We start from the raw sequence: 24,694 nt of genomic DNA, 5'->3' as shown, positions 1-24,694 counted from the left end.
CGATGATGATTGGTGCAATTTGAGTTTTAGAGGGATATGTTTTAAAAACAATTCACGAGGGGTGCCTGGGTGACTCAGTGGGTTAAAGCCTCTGCCTTTGGCTTGGGTTATGATCCTAGGGTTCTGGGATGGAGCCCCACATCGGGTTCTCTGCTCAGTTGGGAGCCTGCTCCCCGCCCCCCTGCCTGCCTCTCTGCCTGCTTGTGAGCTCTCTCTGTCAAATAAATAAATAAAATCTTAAGAAAAACAAAAACAAAACAGTTCACTGGGCGTCTGGGTGGCTCAGTAGGTTAAGCATCCGGTTTTGGCTCAGGTCATGATCCCGGGGTTCTGGGATGGAGCCCCATGTTGGGCTCCCTGCTCAGCGGGGAGTCTGCTTTTCCCTTTGCCCCTCCCCTGCTTGTGTTCTCTCTCTCTCAAATAAATAAATAAATAAAATCTTAAAAACAAAACAAACAATTCAAATAAAAAAAAAAATTCAAATATCCAGCAACGAGACATGTTTTAAAGGTAAACCATCCAAGTAGTTTTTATTCATTAATATTTATAAATACACAAAGCAGTTTCATTAGAGATTATAGTTTTCCTCTTCAGTTCTAGAAGGGAGGGGGTTAGGAGATGGGGTAACCTGGTGATGGGTATTAAGGAGGACACGTTTTGTGATGAGCACTGGGTGTTATATGCAACTAATAAATTGTTGAACACACATCAAAAACTAATGATGTACTTACTATATGTCGCCTAATTGAACATAATAATAAAAAAATGAAAAAAACCTCAGTGTTCATTATCAGTAGGAATAAAGGTATTTTCTTTACCATAGTAGTAACAAAATAAAATTAGCAATAATTACTTAATATTTATCAAGAATAATTAATTATTCTTAATAATTATAATTAATTATAATTAATATTTTTTAAGAATAAATATTAAGGGACGCCTGGGTGGCTCAGTGGGTTAAGCCGCTGCCTTCGGCTCAGGTCATGATCCCAGCATCCTGGGATCGAGTCCCACATCGGGCTCCTTGCTCAGCAGGGAGCCTGCTTCTCCCTCTGCCTCTGCCTGCCACTCTATCTGCTTGTACTCACTCTCGCTCTCTCTCTCTCTCTCCCTGACAAATAAATAAATAAAATCTAAAAAAAAAAAAGAATAAATATTAAATGTTTATATATTATATATTTTTATATTTTATATATATTTTATATAATATGTAATATATTTATTATATATTTATATATTGTGTATAATATATAATAAATATTTAAAATTAAATATTAAGAATAATACTTATTCTTAATATTTATACTTGATATTCTGTTTATCTTAAGTTTATTCGGTTTATCTTAAGTAAATTCTATTTACTTAATTTTATTTACCCAATTTACCTAATTGAACTGTATAATTCAATAAATAATTTGGTATAACATTATTTTGCACTATATTTTTAAAATTGAGGTACCTTGCATATAATGTCAGTTTCATGTGTACAACATAATGATTTGATATTTGTATATATTGCAAAATGGTCACCACAAATTTAGTTAAAGCCATCACCTTTCATAGTCACAAAGTTTTTTTTTCTTGTGACGAGAACTTATAATCTACTCTTAGCTACTTTCAAATTTGCAGTACAGTATTACTATTATTTAAAAAAATATTTTACTTATTTATTTGACAGAGCACAAGCATGGGGAGTGGCAGGCAGAGGAAGAGGGAGAAGCATCTCCCCGCTAAGCAAGGAGCCCAATGCAGGGCTTGATCCCAGGATCCCGAGACCATGATCTGAGCCAAAGGCAAATGCTTAACCAACTGTGCCACCCAGGTGCCCTGCAGTGCAGAATAATTAATTAGAGTTACCCTAGTGTCCAGTACATTTCCACAAAGTATTTATTTTATAACTAGAAGTTTGTATTTTTTGATTGCCTTCATCCAGTGTCTCCCACCTCCATCCCCCACCTCTGGCAACCGCCAGTCTCTTTTCTTCAGTCTGTGCATGTGGGTATTTTTATTTGTTTCTGATTCCACTTGTACATTTCACCTATACAGTATTTGTCTTTCTCTGATTTATTTCACTTAGCATAATGCCTTTAAGGTCCATCTGTGTTGTCAAAAATGGCAAAATTTCATTCTTTTTTATGGCCAAATCATACTGCATTGCATATTCTCACACACACACACACACACACACACACACACACACATTTTTTTTTTTTTTAAAGATTTTATTTATTTATTTGACAGAGAGATCACAAGCAGGCAGAGAGGCAGGCAGAGAGAGAGGAGGAAGCAGGCTCCCCGCTGAGCAGAGAGCCCGATGCGGGGCTCGATCCCAGGACTCTGAGATCATGACCTGAGCCGAAGGCAGCGGCTTAACCCACTGAGCCACCCAGGCGCCCCAACATTTTCTTTATCCAATTTATCTGTTGATGGACACTTGGGAGGTTGTAAACATGGGTGCATATCTTTTTGAATTAGTAGTTTTGTTTTCTTCAGAGAAATACTCAGAAGTAGAATTGCTGGATTGTAGAGTAGTTCTGTTTTTAATATCTTGAGGAACCTCTACACTGTTTTTCATAGTGGCTGCACCAATTTGCACCAGTTTACATTCACACCAGCAGGGCACAGGGTCTCCCTTTTCTTCACATCCTTGCTGACATTTGTTTAACATTTTTTTTTTTTTTAAAGTCAGGGTTCCAGGGTGCCTGGGTCCAGGCTCAGTCGGTTAAGCATCTGCTTGAGCTCAACTCATGATCCCCGTGGGATTGACCCCTGTGGTTGGGCTCCCTGCTGAGAGGGCAGCCTACTTCTCCCTCTCCTGCTCCCCCTGCTTGTGCTCTCTCTCTCTGTAAAATAAATAAAATCTTCAAAAAAAAAATCACGGTTTCATCAAGGTTAGTTATGTCTCTTTAGTCTCATAATCCAAAATAGGTCTCTCTTTCCTCTTTTCCTCTGAGTATTGCATAAGCACATGTGAAAGGACATCTGTTTTTTGGACAGTCACATTTTCCATTTAAAATTAATTTTGGGGGCATGGTGGGAGGCTGACTCAGTCGAGTGTCCAATTTTTTTTTTAAAGGTTTTATTTATTTATTTGGCAGAGAGATAGAGCACAAGTAGGCAGGGAGGCAGACAGAGATACCATCACTGGTAATGTTTCTGGTATATTTTTCTATAAGTATTATAAGCATTTACAAACGTGTGTTTGTAGTGCCACTGGCCTGCTTTATTCATTCGTTTGTTTCATTCCAAGCAAGATAGCCAACCAAGATAGTTTTATTTATTTGTTCTTTTTTAGATTCTGTACTTTTTTTTTTAAAGATTTTATTTATTTATTTGACAGATCACAAGTAGGCAGAGAGGCAGGCAGAGAGAGAGGGAGAAGCAGGCTCCCTGCGGAGCAGAGAGCCCGATGCTGGGCTCGATCCCAGGACTCTGAGATCATGACCTGAGCCGAAGGGAGAGGCTTTAACCCACTGAGCCACCCAGGCACCCCTAGATTCTGTAGATTTTTGCATTTCCTTCTGGGTTTATATTTATCGAGTTGAAAGCATAGCTTTGGTCATTTTTTTTTTTTTTAAGAGATTTCATTTGTTTATTTGACAGAGAGACACAGCGAGAGAGGGAACACAAGCAGGGGGAGTGGGAGAGGGAGAGGCAGGCTCCCCACTGAGCAGGGATCCTGATGTGGGGCTCAATCTGAGGACCCTGGGATTAGTTGTGGGATCACTACCTGCACCAAAGGCAGACGCTTAACAACTGAGCCACCCAGGTGCCCCAGTTTTTGTCATTTTTATAAGTTAAATCTGGGAAGGTTAGGAATAGGTCCAGTTTTTTTTTTTTTTTTAATTTTTGAAGATTTTATTTATGTATTTGACAGAAAGAGATCACAAGTAAGCAGAGAGGCAGGCAGAGAGAGAGGAGGAAGCAGGCTCTGCTGAGCAGAGAGCCCGATGCGGGGCTCGATCCTAGGACTGTGAGATCATGACCTGAGCCGAAGATAGAGGCTCAACCCACTGAGCCACCCAGGTGCCCCACGTCCAGTTTTCAGTGTTGGGTATAGCTCTTGTGAATAATTTGTAATAATACCTTAGATTGCTAATATACTTCGTAGATTGTGAAAATTTTTTCTGTGCCAGTTATTTGAATTTAACTCTGTATGGCGGTGGTGAGTTTTCAAATTGAAGTCAGAACTGCTTGCTTGCTTCCTTCCTTTCTTTTTTTAAAGATTTTATTTATTTACTTGACAGACAGAGATCACAAATAGGCAGAGAGGCAGACAGAGAGAGAAGAGGAAGCAGGTTCCCTGCAGAGCAGAAAGCCTGATGTGCGGCTCGATCCCAGGACCCTGGGATCATCACCTGAGCCGAAGGCAGAGGCTTTAACCCACTGCACCCCCCCCTCTTTTTTTTTTTTTTTTTTTTTTAGAGATTTTGAGAGAGAGAGAGAGGATGTATGAGTAGTGGGGCCAAGGGTGGGCAGAGGGAGAGGGACAAGCAGACTCCTGCTGAGCTTGGATCCTAACTTGGGGCTTGATTCCAGGACCCCATGATCATGACCTGAGCTGTAGTAGGGCTTAATTGACTGAGCCACTGAGATTCCCCTCAGAACTACTTTCATAATCATACTAAGACATTATAGGTCTTTTACTGTGTTGACATTTGTACTTATGGTGTGAGAGTGGTAATGGTTAAAACTGCTTGCTCCTTAGCATGGTTCAGGGCAGTGGTACCAATCTCTACTATTTTTTTTTTTTTTTTTAAAGATTCTTTTTATTCACTTGACAGAGATCACAAGCAGGCAGAGAGGAGAAAGCAGGCTTCCTGCGGAGTGGAGAGCCTGATGCGGGGCTCGATCCCAGGACCCTGGGATCATGACCTGAGGAGAAGGCAGAGGCTTTAACCCACTGAGTCACCCAGGGCCCCCCAGTCTCTACTATTATTCATTGTGTGTTTACTGTCACCTCATATGGGTGGTTGAGAAGAAAAAAAGCCAATTTCTCTTGAAATGTCATTGGTGAAGCATTAAAAATAATTAATTTAATTATATGTCAACCCTTGAGTATATGTTTTATTTTAGTTGTGGTATGGTTAACATACAGTGTTACATTAGTTTCAGGTGTATAATATAGTGATTCCACTATTCCATACATCACTCAGTGCTCATCATGAAAGTGTACTCCTTTAAAAAAAAAGATATTTATTTATTTGACAGAGAGAGAGAGATAGCAAGAGAGGGAATACAGGCAGGGGGAGTGGAAGAGGGAGAAGCAGGCTTCCCACGGAGCAGGGAGCCTGATGCCAGGCTGGATACCAGGACCCTGGGATCATGACCTGAGCTGAAGGCAGGCTCTTAATGACTGAGCCACCCAGGTACCCCACAAGTGTACTCCTTAAACTCCATCACTGCATCCTCTTACCTATCTTAAGTATATGTTTTTTAGCATGCTGTGGACTGAATCATGTTTTTGTAAAATTCATATGTTGAAACTCTAACCACCATTAACGATGGGATTTGGAGATTGGCTTTTGGGAGATAATTAGGTTTAAATGAGGGAACGAATGTAGGGGCCTCCTGTTATTCTCTTATAAGAAGAGACACCAGAGAACTTGCTGTCTCTTTCTGCCATATGAGGATGGATACCAAGAAGGTGGGTATCTGTAAGCCAGGAATCCGACTGTGCTGGCACCCTGGTTTCAGATTTTCGGTCTCCAGAACTGTGAGAAAATAAATTTTTGTTTAAGCTTCTCAGTCTGTGCTAGTGTATTATGGCAAACCAAGCAGATAATGCATAGTGTGGAAGTGTGGATGAAGCACTTTTGCTACTTAACAGAAGTATTGCAGTTCCCTTGAGGAAGTATTGTCATGTTAATATTCACATTTTTCTGTGGAACCTATTTTCTACTTGGAAGAATGACAGAATGTTCACATAGAGACAGGGCATAGATAGAGACGGAGGAGCCCAAGTTAACAGTATCAGGAGTGAAAGAGGGGCAATCACTGCAGCTCTTATAGATGTTAAAATGTTAGTAAGAGGGACACCTGGGTGGCTCAGTCTGTTAAAGTGGCTGCCTTCAGCATAGGTCATGATCCTAGGGCCCTGGGATCGAGCCCTGCATGGGGCTCCCTGCTCAACGGAGAGCCTGCTTTTCTCCCTCTGCCTACTTGTTCTCTCTCTCTCTCTCTCTGTCAAATGAATAAAATAAATAAGTAAAGTCTTTAAAAAAATTATAGAGAATGCATGAACAACTCTATGCCCTAAGATGTGGCAACTTTAATGAAATTGATCAATTCCTTTCAAAGAGCAAACTACCAAAACTTATTCAAGAAGGAATAGATAACCAAAATAGTTTTTCTTTTTCTTTTTTAAGAAGATTTTATTTATTTATTCAACAGAAAGAGATCGCAAGTAGGCAGAGAGACAGGCAGAGAGAGGGGGAAGCAGGCTCCCCACTGTGCAGAGATCCTGATTCGGGGCTCGATCCCAGGACCCTGAGATCAAGACCTGAGCTGAAGGCAGAGGCTTAACCCACCAAGCCATCCAGGAACCCCAAGAATAGTTTTCTTTTAAAGAAACTGAATTCATTGTTAAAAAACCTTCCAGTAGGGGAAACTTGAGGCCCATTCAAATGGTTTCACAGAATTCTACCAAACATTTAAGGAGGAAATAGTGCCAATTCTGTACAGTCTCTTCCAGGAAATACTAGAAGGAATACTTAACCTAGTTATAGGTTTTATATAAACTTGATAAACCTTGATATAGCTTGATATAAAACCAGATAAAGATATTACAAGAAAAGAAAACTACATCAGTATCCTTTATGAACATGAATGTAAAAGTCACAACAAAGTGTTAGTAATTAAGATTCAACAATATATAAAAAGGATGATCTATCATGACCAAATGGGATTTATTTTGGGAATGCGGGGATGTTCCACATTTGAAAGTCAGGCTAATTTGCCATATTAAAAGACTGAGAAAAGCCATATAAATAGATGAATAAGCATTTGACAAAATTCTTTTTTTTTTTTTTTTGAAGATTTTATTTATTTATTTGAGAGAGAGACAGAGATAGTGACATAGTGAGAGAGCATGAATGGGGAGGAGAGAGAGAAGGGGCTTGATCCTGGACCTGTGAGATCCTGGGATCCCCAGAAACATGGCCTGAGCTGAGGACACTTAACTCACTGAGCCACCCAGGTACCCCTCTTAGTTCTTTCTTTCTTTCTTTCTTTTTTTTTTTTTTTAAAGATTTTATTTATTTATTTGACAGATCACAAGTAGGCAGAGAGGCAGGTAGACAGAGAGGGGGAAGCAGGCTCCTCACGGAGCAGAGAGCCTGATGTGGGGCTCGATCCCAGGACCCTGGGATCATGAGCTGAGCCGAAGGCAGAGGCTTTACCCCACTGAGCCACCCAGGTGCCCCTCTTAGTACTTTGTTGATAAAAATTCTTACAGATTAGGAATGGAAGGGTTTTTCTTTTACATGTTGAAGGGCATCTATAAAAATCTATAGCTAATATCACATTTAATAGAGAATACTTAATAGAGAAAGACGGAGAACAGTGCAATAAGGCAAGAAAAAGAAATAAAGCTTTTAGAACAGAAAGACATAAATTGCCCCTATTTACAGATGACATGATTACCTATGCAGAAACCTCCAAGGAATTGATAAGAAATCTAGGATCAACACGTGAATTTAGCAAGGTTGCAGAATAAATGGACAGTGTATAAAAATTAATTGTGTTTCTTTATACTGCCAGTGAACAGCTGGGAATGGAAATAAGTAAAACACAGTTCCATTTAAATAGCACCAAAACCAGGTATAGGGGCGCCTGGGTGGCTCAGTGGGTTAAGCCGCTGCCTTCGGCTCAGGTCATGATCTCGGAGTCCTGGGATCGAGTCCCGCATCGGGCTCTCTGCTCAGCAGGGAGCCTGCTTCCTCCTGTCTCTCTGCCTGCCTCTCTGCCTGCTTGTGATCTCTCTCTGTCAAATAAATAAATAAAATCTTTAAAAAAAAAAACAAAAAACCAGGTATAAATCTGACAAAGCATGTCTGTGTGTCTGAAACTACAAAACATGGTTGAAGCAAATCACAGAAGACCTAAATGATTGTAAAGAATTACCTGTTTATGGTTTGATGACAGATACTGTTAAAATATAATTTCTTCTCAGATTGGTCCATAAAGATCAAAATCTCATTTTTTTTTTAAGATTTTATTTATTTATTTGACAGAGATCATAAGCAGGCAGAGAGGCAGGCAGAGAGAGAGGAGGAAGCAGGCTCCTTGCTGAGCAGAGAGCCCGATGCGGGGCTCGATTCCAGGACCCTGAGATCATGACCCGAGCCGAAGGCAGTGGCTTAACCCACTGAGCCACCCAGGCACCCCAAAATCTCATATTTTTTATGGGTAATAAGCTGCTTTTAAAAATTATAAAATGGCAAAGCAACACAAATTGCTAGATCACTTTTGATGAAGAACAACATAGTTGGGGAATCTGATCTGAAATCTAGCGGATTTCAAGACATTCTGTAAAGTTAAAGTAATCAAGATATTGAGGTGGATCCACATAAAATACAGTCAGTTGATTTAAGCAAAGGTGTAAAAGCAATTTGGTAGAAAAAAGAGTCTTTTTCAGCATACGGAGTTGGAACAATTGGACACCGTATGAGAAAAAAGAATTTCAAACCATCCCTTATACCTAATACTGAAATGAACTCAAATAGATCAGAGATCTAAATGTGAAATGTAAAATAATACAATTGGCAGAGGAGAACAAAGGAGAAAAATCTTTATAATCTTGGTTTAGATGAAGATTTCTAGGGGTACTTGGGTGGCTCAGTGAGTTTATCTTCTGACTTCAGCTCAGGTCTTGATCTCTGGGTCCAGGGATTGAGCCCCATGTCAGGCTCCCTGCTCAGTGGGGAGTCTGCCTTTTCCTCTCCCTCTGCCTTCACCACTCCCCCTACTTGTGCTCTCTCTCTCTCCCTCTCTCTCTGTCAAATAAATTAAAAAGTAAAATCTTAAAAGAAAAAAACTCCTCTACATTAAGAAAACAACCCAATTAAAGAATGGGGAAAATATTTGAGCAGAAACTTTGCTGGACAAGATATATGGGTGGTAAGTGAGGACCAAAAAAATGCTCTATATCATTTGTCTTGAGGGAAATGCAAATTAAAACCACAATGAGGGGTGCTTGGGTGGCTCAGTAGGTTAAAGCCTCTGCCTTGGGCTCAGGTCGTAACCCCAGAGTCCTGGGATTGAGCCCCGCATTGTGCTCTCGCTCAGCAGGGAGGCTGCTTCCCTTCCTCTGTCTCTGCCTATCTGTGATCTCTGTCTGTCAAATAAATAAATAAAATCTTTAAAAAAAAATACAACCCACAATGAGATACTACTATATATCTGTTAGGGTGACTAAGAAACAAAACAAACAACTCTTCTCTGCCTAGTTGACAAGTATTAATGAGGATGTAGAGCAACTGGAACTTTTGTAATTGCTAGTGGGAATGTAAGATGGTATAGGCACTTTGGGAAATCTTTTCGCAGTTTCCTGTAAAGTTAAATATAAAGTTACATGACCCCACACTTTCAATCCTAAATATTTACCCAAGAAAAATGAACACTTAACATTTATACAAAACTACACGTGACTGTCAGTAGTAATTTTGTTCAAATTGCCAAGCACCGTGGACAATTCAGGTGTCCCTCAATTGGTGAATGGAAAAACAAACATAAAAAAGGAATTACTGGTACTTGAAACAACATTGGTGAATCTCATAATTATTATGCTAAATGAAAAATGCCAAACTTAAAAGGGTACACAGTGTGTGATTCTCTTTATATGACATTCTGCAAAGACATAAACTATAGTGATGGGAAACAGAAACAACATGGTTGCTAGGGACTAGGAGTAGTGGTAGAAAATTGGTAACAGGGTGCTGCATCTTTATTTTGGTTATTTTATGATTCTGTGCATTTGTCAAAACCTAGAAATGTTCCAAGTTCTAAAGTTCTAAGTTCTAAAATTTACTTTTTGGTTAATGTAATTTTATTTTATTTATTTATTTATTTATTTATTTTTTTAAAGATATTTTTTATTTATTTGACAGAGGTCACAAGTAGTCAGGGAGGCAGGCAGAGAGAGAGGAGGAAGCAGGCTCCCTGCTGAGAGGAGAGCCCGATGTGGGGCTCGATCCCAGAACCCTGGGATCATGACCTGAGCCGAAGGCAGAGGCTTTAACCCACTGAGCCACCCAGGTGCCCCTGGTTAATGTAATTTTAAAAATAAGTTAATCAAGAGTATGAGAAGATAGGCCAGAAACTGGGAGATAATACTTACAGAAGATTTATCTCATAAAGGATTGTTGTCCAAAATATACAAAGAAGTCTTAAAACAGGGTTTTAGCTCAGTTCATTAAGCGTCTGCCTTTGGCTCAGGTCATGATCCCAGAGTCCTGGGATAGAGTCCTGAGTGGGGCTCCTTGCTTGGCAGGGAGCCTGCTTCTCCATCCCCTTCTGCTGCTCCCCCTGCTTGTGCTCTGTCTCTCTCAAATAAGTACAATCTTAAAAAAAAAAAAAAAGAACTCTTAAAACCTGAGAAAATGAACAACTTGGGCTGGCTCAGTTGGTAGAGCATGTGGGTCTCTCTCTCTTAAGGTATTCATTTGACAGAGAGAGCACAAGCAGGGGAAGCAACAGGCAGAGGGAGAGGGAGAAGCAGGCTCTCTACGGAGTAAGGAGCCTGATGTAGGTAGGGCTCGATCCCAGGACTCTGGGATCATGACTTGAGGTAAAGGCAGACGCTTAGCTCACAGATGCCTCCCTATTTTTTGTTTTTTTAAAGATTTACTTATTTTATTCTTAAATAAGAAGAGAGCCAGCAAGCAGGAGGGGTGGGGCAGAGAGAATCTTAAGCAGAATCTTAAGCAGATTCCGTACTGAGCATGAAGCCTGATGCAGGGCTCGATCTTAAGACCCTGAGACCTAAGACCCTGAGCAAAAGCCAGGTGTTGGACGCTTAACCAACTGTGCCACCTAAGGTGCCTCAAACATGTGGCTCTTGATCTTGGGGTAATGAGATGAGCCCCATGTTGGGTGCAGAGCTTACGTTTAAAAAAAAAAAATGGGCAAAATATCTAAACAGACCCTCACCAAAGAAAATACACAGGTGTCAAGCATATGGAAAGATGCCTAGCATCACATATCATCAGGGAACTGTCATTTTAAGCAAGGAGATACCACTATACACGTATTGGAATGTCTCAAATCCAAAACACTGATAATAGTAAATGCTGGTAAGGATATGAAGCAACAAGAACTCTCATTCATTACTGGTGGGAAGGCAATATGGTGTGTAGTCACTTTGGATAGTTACTCATTTTCTTACCAAACTAAGTGTACTCTGTTATCAGGGGATCCAGCAGTCCTCCTTTGTATTTACCCAGGTGAATTGAAAATATGACTGTACAAAAACTTGCATATGAATATTTATTGGAGCTTTATTTATTTATAAGTGCTAAAATTTAGAAGCAACCAAGACATCCTTCAGTGGTAAGCAAAGTGGTACATGCAGACAATGGGATATTAGTGCTAAAAAAATAAATGAGTTGGAAAAGACATGGTAGGACCTCAGATACGTACTGCCAGGTGAAAAAATCCAATCTGAATACTGCTTAAAAAAAAAAAAGCCCATTACAATATATTAAATGAATTTAAAAGAAAAGAATGATAAGCCATGGCATTCAAATGAGTATATGGCAGATATTTTTCTTGAAGGGGAATGTAGGTAGACTGTGCTTCAAGGGAAACAGTTGTCAGCATTTGTTAGTGATAAAAATTGATTTGTAGGGGCGCCTGGATGGCTCAGTGGTTGAAGCCTCTGCCTTCGGCTCCGGTCGTGATCTCAGGGTCCTGGGATCGAGTCCTGCATCGGGCTCTCTGCTCAGCGGGGAGCCTGCCTCCTCCTCTTGTCTCTCTCTGCCTGCCTCTCTGCCTACTTGTGATCTGTCTGTCAAATAAATTTAAAAAAAAAAATTGATTTGTAAAGATACAAGTTTTGAACACTTGTATCTGCCTTGTGAGATTGAGTTTCTCAGTAATTAATAGTTCTTTTTTAAATTATTTTTTTAAGGACAGGTCTGTTTTTCACATGCTTCTGCATATCTGTCTACGAACGCTTGTGTCTTAATGAAAGAAGATGTTGCTTGAAAGAAGGTTTTCACACAGTATAGGTTCAGTGAGATAAGCATATGGCTGTTCTCACATGCTTCTGCATGTAAGTTTACATACACTTATTTATTTATCTATCTATTTATTTATTTTTATTATTTATTTATTTGAGAGAGACACAGCGAGAGAGGGAACATGAGCAGGGGGAGTTGGAGAGGGAGAAGCAGGCCTCCAGCAGAACAAGGAGCCCGATGTGGGGCTCGATCCCAGGACCCTGTGATTATGACCTGAGCCGAAGGCAGACGCTTAACGACTGAGCCATCCAGGTGCCCCTACACTTATATTTTAATAAATGAAAATGTTACTTGAAAGATACTTTAGGGGCACCTGGATGGCTCATGAACGCGTCTGCCTTTGGCTTGGGTCATAATGCCGCACCCGGCTCTCTGCTCAGCAGGAGGCCTGCGTTCCCTCTCCTAGTCCCCCTCCTTTGTGTTCCCTCTCTTGCTGTCTCTCTCTGTCAAATAAATAAATAAAACCTGAAAAAAAAAAAAGACTCTTTATATGCAATGTAGTTTGAAAGATGGTTTATGCACAGTGTGGTTTCAGTGAGTTAAGCATAGGGCTGTTCACATATGTTTATAAACTGGTGCTATATAAAAGATGTTAGTTGAAGGTTGCATTAAAAACAGTATAGTTCAAATGAGTTAAGCGTACTGCTGTTCTCGTATGTCTCTACAGATAAGTATACAAACACATGTAGTATTGATGAAAGAAGTTACTTGAACAATGGTTAATACAAACTCTGGTTTTGGGATGCCTGGGTGGCTCAGTTGGTTAAGCGGCTGCCTTTGGCTCAGGTCATGATCAGGGTCCTGGGATTGAACCTCGCATTGGGATCCCTTCTCTGCAGGGTCTGCTTCTCCCTCTCCCTTCGCCCCTCACCTGGCTCATGCTCTCTCATCTCTCTCTCAAGTAAATAAATAAAATCTTAAAAAAAGAATACAGACTCTGGTTCAGCGAGTTTAAGTGTATGGCTATTCCCATATGCTTCTACACATACTTTAACAAACACTTGTATCTTAAAGAAAGAAGATGTTAGTTGAAGACCAGTGGTGATTTTAATAAAAATTATTATTTTGTTTTATAAGAAATGTGAGTTAGATGATATATATAATTCTGTGAAGCCAATGTTTTCTAAATGATCAGTGCATGATGTAAAATCATGCATAGTTAAAAGTTCTCAAGTGCAAAATAAACAAATGCACTTTAATGTAACAGTACTAAAAGCTTGTTGATGTGATTTATTTGTATATTTTAAAGATTTTGTTTATTTATTTGAGAGAGCGAGAGAGCACGAGCTGGGGGTGGGGGATGAGAAGCAGGCACCCTGCTGATCCAGGACGCTGGGATCATGACTTGAGCTACTGCAGGTGCTTTACTGACTGAGTCACCCTGATGCCCCTTATTAATGTGTAGATGTCACATTGTCACATTTTGTTGGAATATTAAAGAATATGCACAACTTTCTGAGAAGGCTATTATATTTTTTCTAAATATATATCTGTAGGGGTCCATATATTTTTCATATACTTCAACCCAAATAACACACTGCAATAGGTTGAATGCAGCTGACATGAGAATCTAGCCGTTTTCATTTAAATTAAGTTAGACATTAAAGAGATTTGAAAAAAATGTAAAAAATAAGTGTCATTCTTTTTTTTTTTTTTAAGATTTTATTTATTTATTGGACAGAGAGAGAGAGAGAGAGAGATCACAAGTAGGCAGAGAGGCAGGCAGAGAGAGACGAGGAAGCAGGCTCCCTGCCAAGCAGAGAGCCCGATGTGGAGCTCTATCTCAGGACCCTGAGATCGTGACCTGAGCCGAAGGCAGAGGCTTAACCCACTGAGCCACCCAGGTGCCCCAGTGTCACTCTTTTTACTAGCTGTTTTTGGGGAAGGGGAAATAGTTATTATAATGGGTTTTTCATTTTTTTTTTATTTTTTATTTTTTACTGTGAAAAAAATGTATATTTAGATTTAGCCAGCTGGACTCAGTTTAGATGATCCCAGTTTTTTTTTTTTTAAAGATTTTATTTATTTATTTGATAGAGATCACTAGTAGACGGAGAGGCAGGCAGAGAGAGAGAGAGAGAGATAGGGAAGCAGGCTCCCTGCTGAGCAGAGAGCCTGATATGGGACTCGATCCCAGGACCCTGAGATCATGACCTGAGCCCAAAGCAGTGGCTTAACCCACTGAGCCACCCAGGTGCCCCTGAAGGCAGAGCTTTAACCCACTGAGCCACCCAGGCGCCCAGTGGTTTTTTTTTTCTTTTCTTCTTCTTTATGTTCCCAGTTTTGTTGGCAACATCTAAAGCATTATAGTCAGGAGCCAGTCCAACATGTTTTCTCTCCATTGGGTCTGTTAAGGGTGTTGACCTTGACCACATCAGTGTCAGAGTTTCTTCTTAGCCTGTTGCTTGTTGGTCTTAACATCTACAATGAACACAAGTGTGTTGTCTTCAGTTTTCTTCATGGGTGACTCAGTGGTCAGGGGGAACTTAATGATGGCATAGTGGTTAAGCTTGTTTCTCCCAGGGATGCTGTTTGAAGAATATTTGGGATGCCTTTGGAGACGTAGTATCTTGGGATGTCAGAATGTAGGTGATGTGCAGATTTCTTTCTGTGACTGGATGTCTTTCAGCACTGCTTTCTTGGCCTTCAAAGCCTTTGCTTTGGCTTTGGCTTTGGGAGAGGCAGGGGCTTTCTTCTTTGTCTTTGGCGTCATCGTTGTGAAAGGAGGGTTTATCATTATTTTAAATATATGTTAAATATTTTGAAGTTTTCTGTTTTAATTTCTAAATGGCAAGTATCTATAAATATCACAATAAACAAAAATTTAGGGGAATCCTCAAATTTATTTTATTTATTTATTTATTTTTAAGATTTTATTTATTTATTTGACAGAGAGAGATCACAAGTAGGCAGAGAGGCAGGCAGAGAGAGAGGAAGGGAAGCAGGCTTCCTGCTGAGCAGAGAGCCCGACGTGGGACTCGATCCCAGGACCCTGGGATCATGACCTGAGCCGAAGGCAGCGGCTTAACCCACTGAGCCACCCAGGCGCCCAATTTTTTTCAAGATCTTATTTGTCTAAGGAGAGAGTGCACACATAAGAAGGGGGAGCGGCAGGCAGGGGAAGAAGCAGTCTCCCTGCTGAGCAGGGAGCCCCACATAGGGCTCAGTTCTAGGACCCTGAGATCATGACCTTAGCCAAAGGCAGACACTTAATGACTAGGCCACCCAGACACCCCAGAATGCTCAATTAAAAGTAAAGGTGTCCTGGGCCCCTGGGTGGCTCAGTTGGTTAAGGAACTGCCTTTGGCTCAGGTCATGATCCTGGAGTCCCAGGATCGGGTGCCACATCGGGCTCCCTGCTCAGTGGAGAGTTTGTTTCTCCCTCTGATCTGTCCCCTCTCATGCTCTCTCTCCCTTCCTCTCTCTCTCTCTCTCTCTCTCTCTCATAAATAAATAAATAAATTGTTAAGTAATCTTTAAAAAAAAATAAAGGTGTCCTGAAATAAAAAGTTTAGGACCTCACTGTTCTAAGGAAACTGTTTAAGAAGTAAACTATCAAAGTTACTTGGATGTCTTGTGGTTCTCAAATTTTTGCTGCACTTTAATATCATTTGGGAGCTTTTAAAAATCTCTGCTGCCCAATTCATATCCCACACAATTAAATTAGAATGAAGATGAGAGCCTTAAAGCCTGGCTTTGGGAAAGCTGGCTTCAGATCATAATTGAATCTTTGAATTCCTTATTCCTAATTTAAGAGGTCACTTTATCAGAAAATGCTGTATTGTTTTTGTTTATTTTTGCAAAGATAAATTCAGTATTCCAGTGAGAATTAGTTTGTCCAGTTTTTATTGGTTAAATACTTGCTAAGTTAATATATCCATTTTTAAAAACAGTGTAAAAATGAAAAAGCTCTCCTGCTTTGTATGCTAAGGACAAGGATAAAAACCACATTCACTAATCACTGACTTTATCTTCATTGAAAACAGTTGATGGTATAGGTTTCTTTATCCCAGAATCATACTTTTGAAATATTGAATTGTTCTTTCTAACTAAGCTGAGTGGCGAGAATTGTGGTCAAATATGGATTATATGTAAAAGTTAGTTTTTAACTTTGGACACAGAAAACTACATCAAAAAGCGCAGGTACAGTATCAAGTAATATGCATTAAACTGGTCTAGTGCAGTATCCACTAAAATGTTTCAGTAACTACAGCTTAAATATGCAATGGAAGCTGCTTTTAACCCCAAGGTTATGAAGAATTATGCAGCTAAATCTTTGGCTGAAAGCTGTAAAAATTGGACAGCCCCTACACTGAGAGTTAATTAAAGTTCATCTTTGGGTGCCTGGCTGGCCCACTCGGTTAAGTGACTGACTCCTGGTTTGGACTCAGGTCATGATCTCAGGGTGGTGAGGTTGAGACCCATGAAAGTCTTCCAACTCAGTGGGGTGTCTGTCCCTTTCCCTCCCCTCTCCACTCAGATAAATTAAAAAAAAAAAAAAAGATCTTTAATGTCCAGTTTAGATATCAGCAAATTTATGGTAGCAGTCTTAAAATGCTTATCTTTTTTTTTTTTTAAGATTTTATTTATCTGACAGAGAGAGAGAAAAAATAAGCAGCGGGAGAGGCAAGCAGATGGAGAGGGAGAAGCATACTCCCTGCTAAGCAGGGAGCCTGATGTGGGGCTCAATCCCAGGACCCTGGATCATGACCTGAGCTGAAGGCAGACACTTGACCCACTGAGCCACCCACACACCCCTTAAAATGCTTATCTTTTCAGTTGACTATGTGTATTCTCAGCATGGGTGGTTTGTTTTTGCCAATTAGTGAATTGTTCATGTTAACTTTATTTTCTCATGTTAACTTTTTAAATTTCTTTTTTTTTCCTTTTTAAAGATTTATTTATTTATTTATTTGACAGGCAGAGATCACAAGTAGGCAGAGAGGTAGGCAGAGAGAGAGAGAGGTAAAAGCAGGCTCCCTGCTGAGCAGAGAGCCCGATGCGGGGCTCGATTCCAGGATGCTGGGATCATGACCCGAGCTGAAGGCAGAGGCTTGAACCCACTGAGCCACTCACGCGCCCCTAAATTAATTAATTAACTAATTAATTAATTTTTAAATATTTTATTTATTTGACAGACAGAGATCACAAGTAGGCAGAGAGGCAGGGAGAGAGAGAGGCGGAAGCAGGCTCCCTGCTGAGCAGAGAGCCAGAACGGGGCTCGATCCCAGGACCCTGAGATCATGACCTGAGCCGAAGGCAGAGGCTTAACCCACTGAGCCAGCCACCCAGGTGCCCCTAAATTTATTTTTTATTGAGATAATTTATATATATATTCAGTGCATTTGTGAGAAATAACACAGAATGATCTGTATACCTTACCTAGTTTGTGCCAGTGGTGGTAACTTTGAAAACTGTAGTACAATATCACAAAATGAATATGGACATGGAGTTAATCTCCAGTTTTTACAGAGATTTTGTGAGTTTTATTTGTACTCTTGTGTGTGAGTTCTCTGCAATTTCATTGTGTGTATATATTTGTGTATTTACTACCATAGTCTACTGCAGTAGTTCCCCTTTTATAGTCACACCGCTTCCCCATTCCTAACTCCTGGCAATCACTGATCTGTTTTCCATTTTTGTCATCTTGTTATTTCAAGAATGTCACATAAATGAAAGTATACAGCATATGACCTTTTGGATAGGTTTGTGTATCTAGTACCAGAGTCAAGGTACAGAATCATTTGAACTTTTATTTTTAATTAATTAATTAATTAATTAATTAATTAAATTTTTTTTTTATTTTTTAAAAGATTTTATTTATTTATTTGACAGAGAGAGATCACAAGCAGGCAGAGAGGCAGGCAGAGAGAGAGGAGGAAGCAGGCTCCCTGCTGAGCAGAGAGCCCTATGCGGGGCTCGATCCCAGGACTCTGAGATCATGACCCGAGCCGAAGGCAGCGGCTTAACCCACTGAGCCACCCAGGCGCCCCAATTAATTTATTTTTAAGAGATTTTATCTATTTATTTGTCAGAGAGAGTGTGTGTATGCATGCATAAGCAGGGAGAGGGATGGGTGGAGGGAGAAGCAGTCTTCTCACTGGGCAAGGAGGCCGATGTCGGACTCTATCCTAGAACCCTGGGATCATGACCTGAGCAGAAGGCAAACATTCAACCGATTGAGCCACCCAGTTAGTTGTCCCATGAATCATGTGAACTTATTTTAAAAACTATTTTAACAGTTACCTTCTTGTTTATTCTTTAAAAAACCGAATGGTCTCAGTATTGCTCCTGATTTGTTCAGGATTCGTATTTATTAATGATTGGGCAGTGAAGAAAAAGAGATCGTGATCATTTTTGTTACCGGTCTTGGTTACCACTCATGTAGGTCCCCTCGAAGTTCTGTGACAGATTATATATCAGATCTCTTTTAGGGTAGATTATTCATCCCAGGACCTACTTACTGGTCTGGAGATAGATTATTTTAAAATAGAGGTTTCCAGGCTGGTTTTCTGACAGTGGAGTCTAGGTTTGCATTAATGAGAGTGGGGATCTTAAAACCTTCTATTTTTTTTTTTTAAAGATTTTATTTATTTGACAGAGATCACAAGTAGGCAGAGAGATAGGCAGAGAGAGAGGAAGGGAAGCAGGCTCCCTGCTGAGCAGAGAGCCCGATGCGGGTCTCGATCCCAGGACCCTGGTATCATGACCTGAGCCAAAGGCAGAGGCTTTAACCCACTGAGCCACCTGGGCGCCCCAAAACCTTCTGTTATTTTTTAAAGTTGTACAGTAATTTTACTTGCTATCCTAGCTATTTAATGCATCAAGAATTTGTTCTTGGTTAGAATTATTTCATCTCCGTTTGGGAAAACAAGGTTTCTTGTGCTAATCAGAAACTCTGATTAGTGGTTGATATGGTAAGAATTATTTTATTTGATAATTGGACCAGATCCTGGTGCCATAGCTACTACCACTTAGGGCATTTGCCACATAGGAATTTCTTTGGCTATGAATACAACAGTGGTAGCAGAAATTAAGTGATCAAAAGAGGAAGTTGCATAGATAGGAAATCCACAGGAAGAAGATACTTTTTTTTACTTGTGACTCAGTATACACACGTGTACAGCTGAAACAGAAGTTTCACAAAAACAGTTCTTTCTTGTAAAACATACATTTCAGTATTAGGTGTTCTGTTAAAAAATTTTTTTTTATTATTATTAAAGTACTGTTGTTTGTTAGCCAAGTTGATTTCAGGAACCACCAATTATGATGTGACTTCTACTTTAAAGAAAACTGCTTTAGGCCAGTTCGTGACACTAGGTCATGGAGGGTTTTTTTTTTTCCTTTTAAGTAAACTCTATACCCAGCGTGGAGCTTGAACTCATGACTGACTGAGCCAACCAGGTGCCCCAAGTTGTGTGTGTGTATTTTTATTTTTATTTATTTTTTAAAAAAATTCAGAGCCTCAGTTCTACCCTCTTAAACAGTAGTTTAAAGATCTTTGGGGCTCCTGGATGGCTCAGTAGGTTAAGCATATGACTTGGGTTTCGGCTCAGGTCATGATCTTAGGGTCATGAGGTCGAGCCTGGCATTAGGCTCTGCACGAGATTCTCTTATCTCCCTCTGCTCCTTCTCCCAGTCATGCTCTAGAGTGTGTTCTCTCTCAAAAATAAATAAATTTAAAAAAAGGTCCTTTCAATCTTTTATTCAATTATATGAAACATTTAGTAAATCCATTTTGGATTGAACTTGTGGAATTAGTTGTTTTAGCAAGGTTATTTTCCTGTTTAAAAAAATATATAAAAAATATCTATCTCTCTCTCTATATCTATATCCGTCTGTTTTTCCCCTGTGTTTTAGTTGGATATCAGCTGTGATGGTGAAATTTTCCTAATGGAGTCAGAAATGTTTGGTTGTGGATGATTATGGTTGATTGGATGTGTGGATGATTATGGTTGTTACTATGTGGATGATTTGGTTGTGGGTTATGTTTGGTTGAGGAAATGATTATGCTGACCCTGGTATGCTGAGTGAATGACAGAGCATTACTTGTTTCTTTTTTCTTTTCTTTCCTTCTTTTTTTTTTTTTTTTTTAAGATTTTTACTTACTTATTTGACAGAGAGATCACAAGTAGGCAGAGAGGCAGGCAGAGAGAGAGGGGGAAGCAGGCTCCCTGCTGAGCAGAGAGCCCGATGTGGGGCTTGATCCCAGGACCCTGAGATGATGACCTGAGCCGAAGGCAGAGGCGCCCCTAATTTATTTCTTTTTACCGTGTCTTTTCCTATTATTTCCCCTAGCCCACCCCAAATTTTAACATGAGAGTGGCTTGTGTTGTAAGCATCCTGTTGTATTCCTGTTGCTTAAGATAGATCTGTCCTGGCAAACAGGTGTAGTAGATTCTCAGTGTAGTAGTAGATGCTTACATTACTTTCTTTTTGAGCTCTTCTATTCTTATACACTGTCAATCTTTTGAGAGCAGACTGTGTGTGTGTATCCATCTTTATTTCCTGTCAAGTAGTTGGTTGTCAAGTAGTTGGTGCTAATAAGTTATTGAACTGAATTGTGTTTCTCATTATGCTTCCCCATGCCACAGGGATTTTTCATGTATTTCAGAATTTTTTAGTGTGTTTGTACTCATGGTTAGGAACTACCTCAGTGATTTTGGTGGTGCCTGCTTATTACCCAAATTAATTTTTCTATATAATTTCCAGTTTAAGTCTTAACCTTTTTTTTGTGTGTGTGTGTGTGTGTTTTTTTTTTAAAGATTTTTATTTATTTGACAGAGAGAGAGAGACAGTGAAAGAAGGAACACAAGCTGGGGATAGTGGGAAAGGGAGAAGCAGGCTTCCCGCTGAGCAAGGCACCTGATGTTGGGCTTAATCCCAGGACCCTGGGATCATGACCTGATTTGAAGGCAGATGCTTAATGGCTGAGCCAGCCAGGTGCCCCAAGTCTTAACCTTTCTTAGAAATACCTTCCTGTTCATTCTCTTCATTGGACTATGCATTTCATAATTTTTGAGGCTTTTTTTTTTAACCACTCGTGTATAGTTTGATTAATTAGAGTTTTAAGTTCAATGAAATGAGCTCTTGTTTAGCACAGAGCCAATGTGGAGCTCGATCCCAGGACCCTGGGATCATGACCTGAGCCAAAGGCAGAGGCTTAACCCTCTGAGCCACCCAGGTGCCCCTAAAAATTTTATTTAAGTAATTTGTACACCTCAACCATGGGGCTCTAACTCATGATCCTGAGATCAAGAGTCGGACATTCTTTGACTGAGCCAGCCAGGAGCCCCAAAGCTGCATCCTTTTGGAATTACTGGCCTAGATATCTGAATTGAAGCCATTTGTTGAAATCTGGATGCTGAAACTTAGTTGGATTCATGGGATAGCTGAGTAAACAGACACCTTATTATTATTATTCACCAACATTATGAGGCAAATGCTGAGTGCAGTTTGTACATTCTAATTTAATTCACACATAGCCCTAAAAGAAAGAAAGAATGCTTATCTCATTATAAATTAACATTTATGCGAAACCTTCTGGGATTGTTCCAGAGTAGTGGAAATAATATGTATTAAATGTATATTTTATCACACGACTTAATTTTGTTGTTTATTTATTTCTCCTGTCACACCCCCCCCCCCCCAATCCTATTATCATTATTAAATGGTTTCAGGAGAGACTAAAGTGACAGGATGAATGTAGTAGTAGTACTAAGAGTGTATTCATCAAAGGAAATCATAAATTTCGTTCAGGTCCTTATTTAGTGTCTTGAATGAGGAAAGGCAAATATAAGACTATAGAAAAATAATGCAGAGTACAATCTCTCCTGCTGTCAAAACAAAAATAATTGCGGAAATTGCTTTTAACAAACACCATTTATGTGCTTTTTAATCATCTGATTTTTATTTTTATTTATTTTTATTTTTCTTTTTATTTTTTTAAAGATTTTTATTTTATTTATTTGACAGACAGAGATCACAAGCAGGCAGAGAGGCAGGCAGAGAGAGAGAGAGGAAAGCAGGCTCCCCGCTGAGCAGAGAGCCCGATGCGGGACTCGATCCCAGGACCCTGAGATCATGACCTGAGCCATAGGCAGCGGCTTAACCCACTGAGCCACCCAGGCGCCCTTATTTTTATTTTTTATTTTTCAAAGGTTTTGTTTATTTGACAGAGGGAGACAGAGAGAGGGCATACAAACAGGGGCAGTGAGTGGGGAAGGAGCAGGTTCCCCACTGAGCAGGGAGCTCAGTGCAGGGCTCCATGCCAGGACCCTGGGATCATGACCTGAGTCGAAGGCAAACGCTTAACAACTGAGCCACCCAGGTGCCCCATAGCCCGACTTTTTTTTTTTTTTTTTTAAAGATTTTATTTATTTATTTGAGAGAGAATGAGTGAGAGAGAGCAAGAGAGAGGAGAAGGTCAGAGGGAGAAGCAGACTCCCCAAGGAGCTGGGAGCCCGATGCGGGACTCAATCCCAGAAGTCCGGGATCATGACCTGAGCCGAAGGTAGCTGCTCAACCAACTGAGCCACCCAGGCGCCCCATAGTCCGACTTTTAAAATGTGCTTAAAAATGTGTTTTTAGGGGTGCCTGGGTGGCTCAGTAGTTAAGCATCTGTCTTTGGCTCAGGTCATGATCCCAGAGTTCTGGGATCAAGCCCCAAATCGGGCTCCTGCTCAGCAGGAAGCCTGCTTCTCCCTCTCCCACTCCCTGCTTGTGTTTCCTCTCTCTCTGGGTCTCTCTCTGTCAAATAAACAAATAAAATCTTTTAAAAAAATGTGGTTTTCTGTCATGCATTTTTGTGTTATTGGAATATAAATTTAATTAGAGTTGAAAAATTGTAAGCTTTTGATATTTTTTCTGTTAAGATTGTAGCTTATTGTTGCCTGTATAAATATATAAATACACATACTGAAAAATACGGTTCTGTGGTAATTTGATCCTGGAATTATATCTGTATACGTCTTAAAAATTTTTTTCTTCTTTTTAAAGATTTTGTTTGGAGAGCGGGAGTGTCAGTGGGAGAGGGGGCAGAGGGAGGGAGACAGTCTCAAGTGGACTCTGTGCTGAGCACGGAGCCAGATGCATAGCTCCATCTCATGACCTTGAGATATATGACCTGAGCCGAAATAAAGAGTGGGATGCTTAACTGATTGTACCACCCAGGCACCCCTGGATATACATACTTCTAGCATTCATATGAAGTAGGATAGTTTATTCCTTTTTCTGCCCTATTCCTAGGAAAGTTAAATTAAAGGACAAAAAAGTCAGATTTAAAATTTTTGTAGCGACTCTTGCATAAATGAAATGAGATCTAAAAATAAGCTTAAAATTAGTTTTACCATTAAACATCTAATGAAAACTTCATTTAAAAAATGTGAAGAGGGGACGCCTGGGTGGCTCAGTTGGTTGGGCGGCTGCCTTCGGCTCAGGTCATGATCCCACCGTCCTGGGATCGAATCCCGCATCGGGCTCCTTGCTTGGGAGGGAGCCTGCTTCTCTCTCTGCCTCTGCCTGCCTCTCTGTCTGCCTGTGCTTGCTCACTCTCTCTCCCTCTGTCTCTGACAAATAAATAAATAAAATCTTTAAAAAAAAAAATGTGAAGAGGTTTCAGTGATTCTGCCCTACTCCCTCAACACACAGAGTACATAGCACATTCACCCCATGTTATAAATTGTGTTTTTTCCCTCTACCAGGCTGAATTTTACAAAAATCTCATTAGCACTTATTTTGTGAATTGGCCTTTATCAAATGTCTAACTGGTCTCTACCATTAGATCTAATAGTTTGGGATGCCTGGGTGGCTCAGTCAGTTAAGTGTTGACTAAGGTCATGATCTTGGTGTCCTGGGGTCCAGTCCCGCATCAGGCTCCTTGCCTGGCAGGGAGCTTGCTTCTTCTGCCTGTTGTTCGCTCTGCTTCTGTGCTCTCTCTCTCTCTGACAAATAAATAAAATCTTAAAAAAATAATAGTTCATTTTGTAAATATGTAGACTAAAAGCTGGAAATGATACTTACTAGAAAATGGAAGAGAAGTATAAAAAATGTTCATTTTAAAATATTTTCAAGTAATGTTGCAGTGCTGATACTTGTAGTGAAAGTACGTTTTCCTTACTCTAGACTCCTAGAACGAATACATCACCATGGCTACAGAAATTGGTTCTCCTCCTCGTTTTTTCCATATGCCAAGGTTCCAACACCAAGCACCTCGACAACTATTTTATAAGCGACCTGATTTTGCGCAGCAGCAAGCAATGCAACAGCTCACCTTTGATGGAAAACGGATGAGGAAAGCAGTAAACCGAAAAACCATAGACTATAATCCGTCTGTAATTAAGTATTTGGAGGTAAGTCCAGTTCTTCTGTGCTTCTGATGACCAGACTTCAGCTTTTTCAGAAGAAGAAAGTTTTTAGAATGTAGGATAATAAGTATAACTGTGTTTCTTGAA

The 24,694-nt window shown here is 40.1% G+C and overlaps 1 protein-coding gene across 11 annotated transcripts in view; it reads left to right on the top strand.

The window, feature by feature from the left end:
• WDR33 (WD repeat domain 33) overlaps positions 1–24,694 on the top strand; it is a 124,494-nt gene that overhangs the window by 27,182 nt on the left and 72,618 nt on the right. For all 11 annotated transcript variants that reach the window (XM_047722723.1, XM_047722722.1, XM_047722724.1 and 8 more), the window contains exon 2: positions 24,366–24,592. In XM_047722723.1, the coding sequence (XP_047578679.1) occupies positions 24,389–24,592 (204 nt within the window). In that variant the 5' untranslated portion in view covers positions 24,366–24,388. The remainder of the gene's footprint in view (positions 1–24,365; positions 24,593–24,694) is intronic.

Source organism: Lutra lutra, chromosome 3 (genome assembly GCF_902655055.1).
Source record: "Lutra lutra chromosome 3, mLutLut1.2, whole genome shotgun sequence".
In the NCBI taxonomy this organism is placed as follows: domain Eukaryota; kingdom Metazoa; phylum Chordata; class Mammalia; order Carnivora; family Mustelidae; genus Lutra; species Lutra lutra.
The sequence above is the reverse complement of the archived record's forward strand: the minus strand, read 5'-3'. Positions and strand labels throughout refer to the sequence as shown.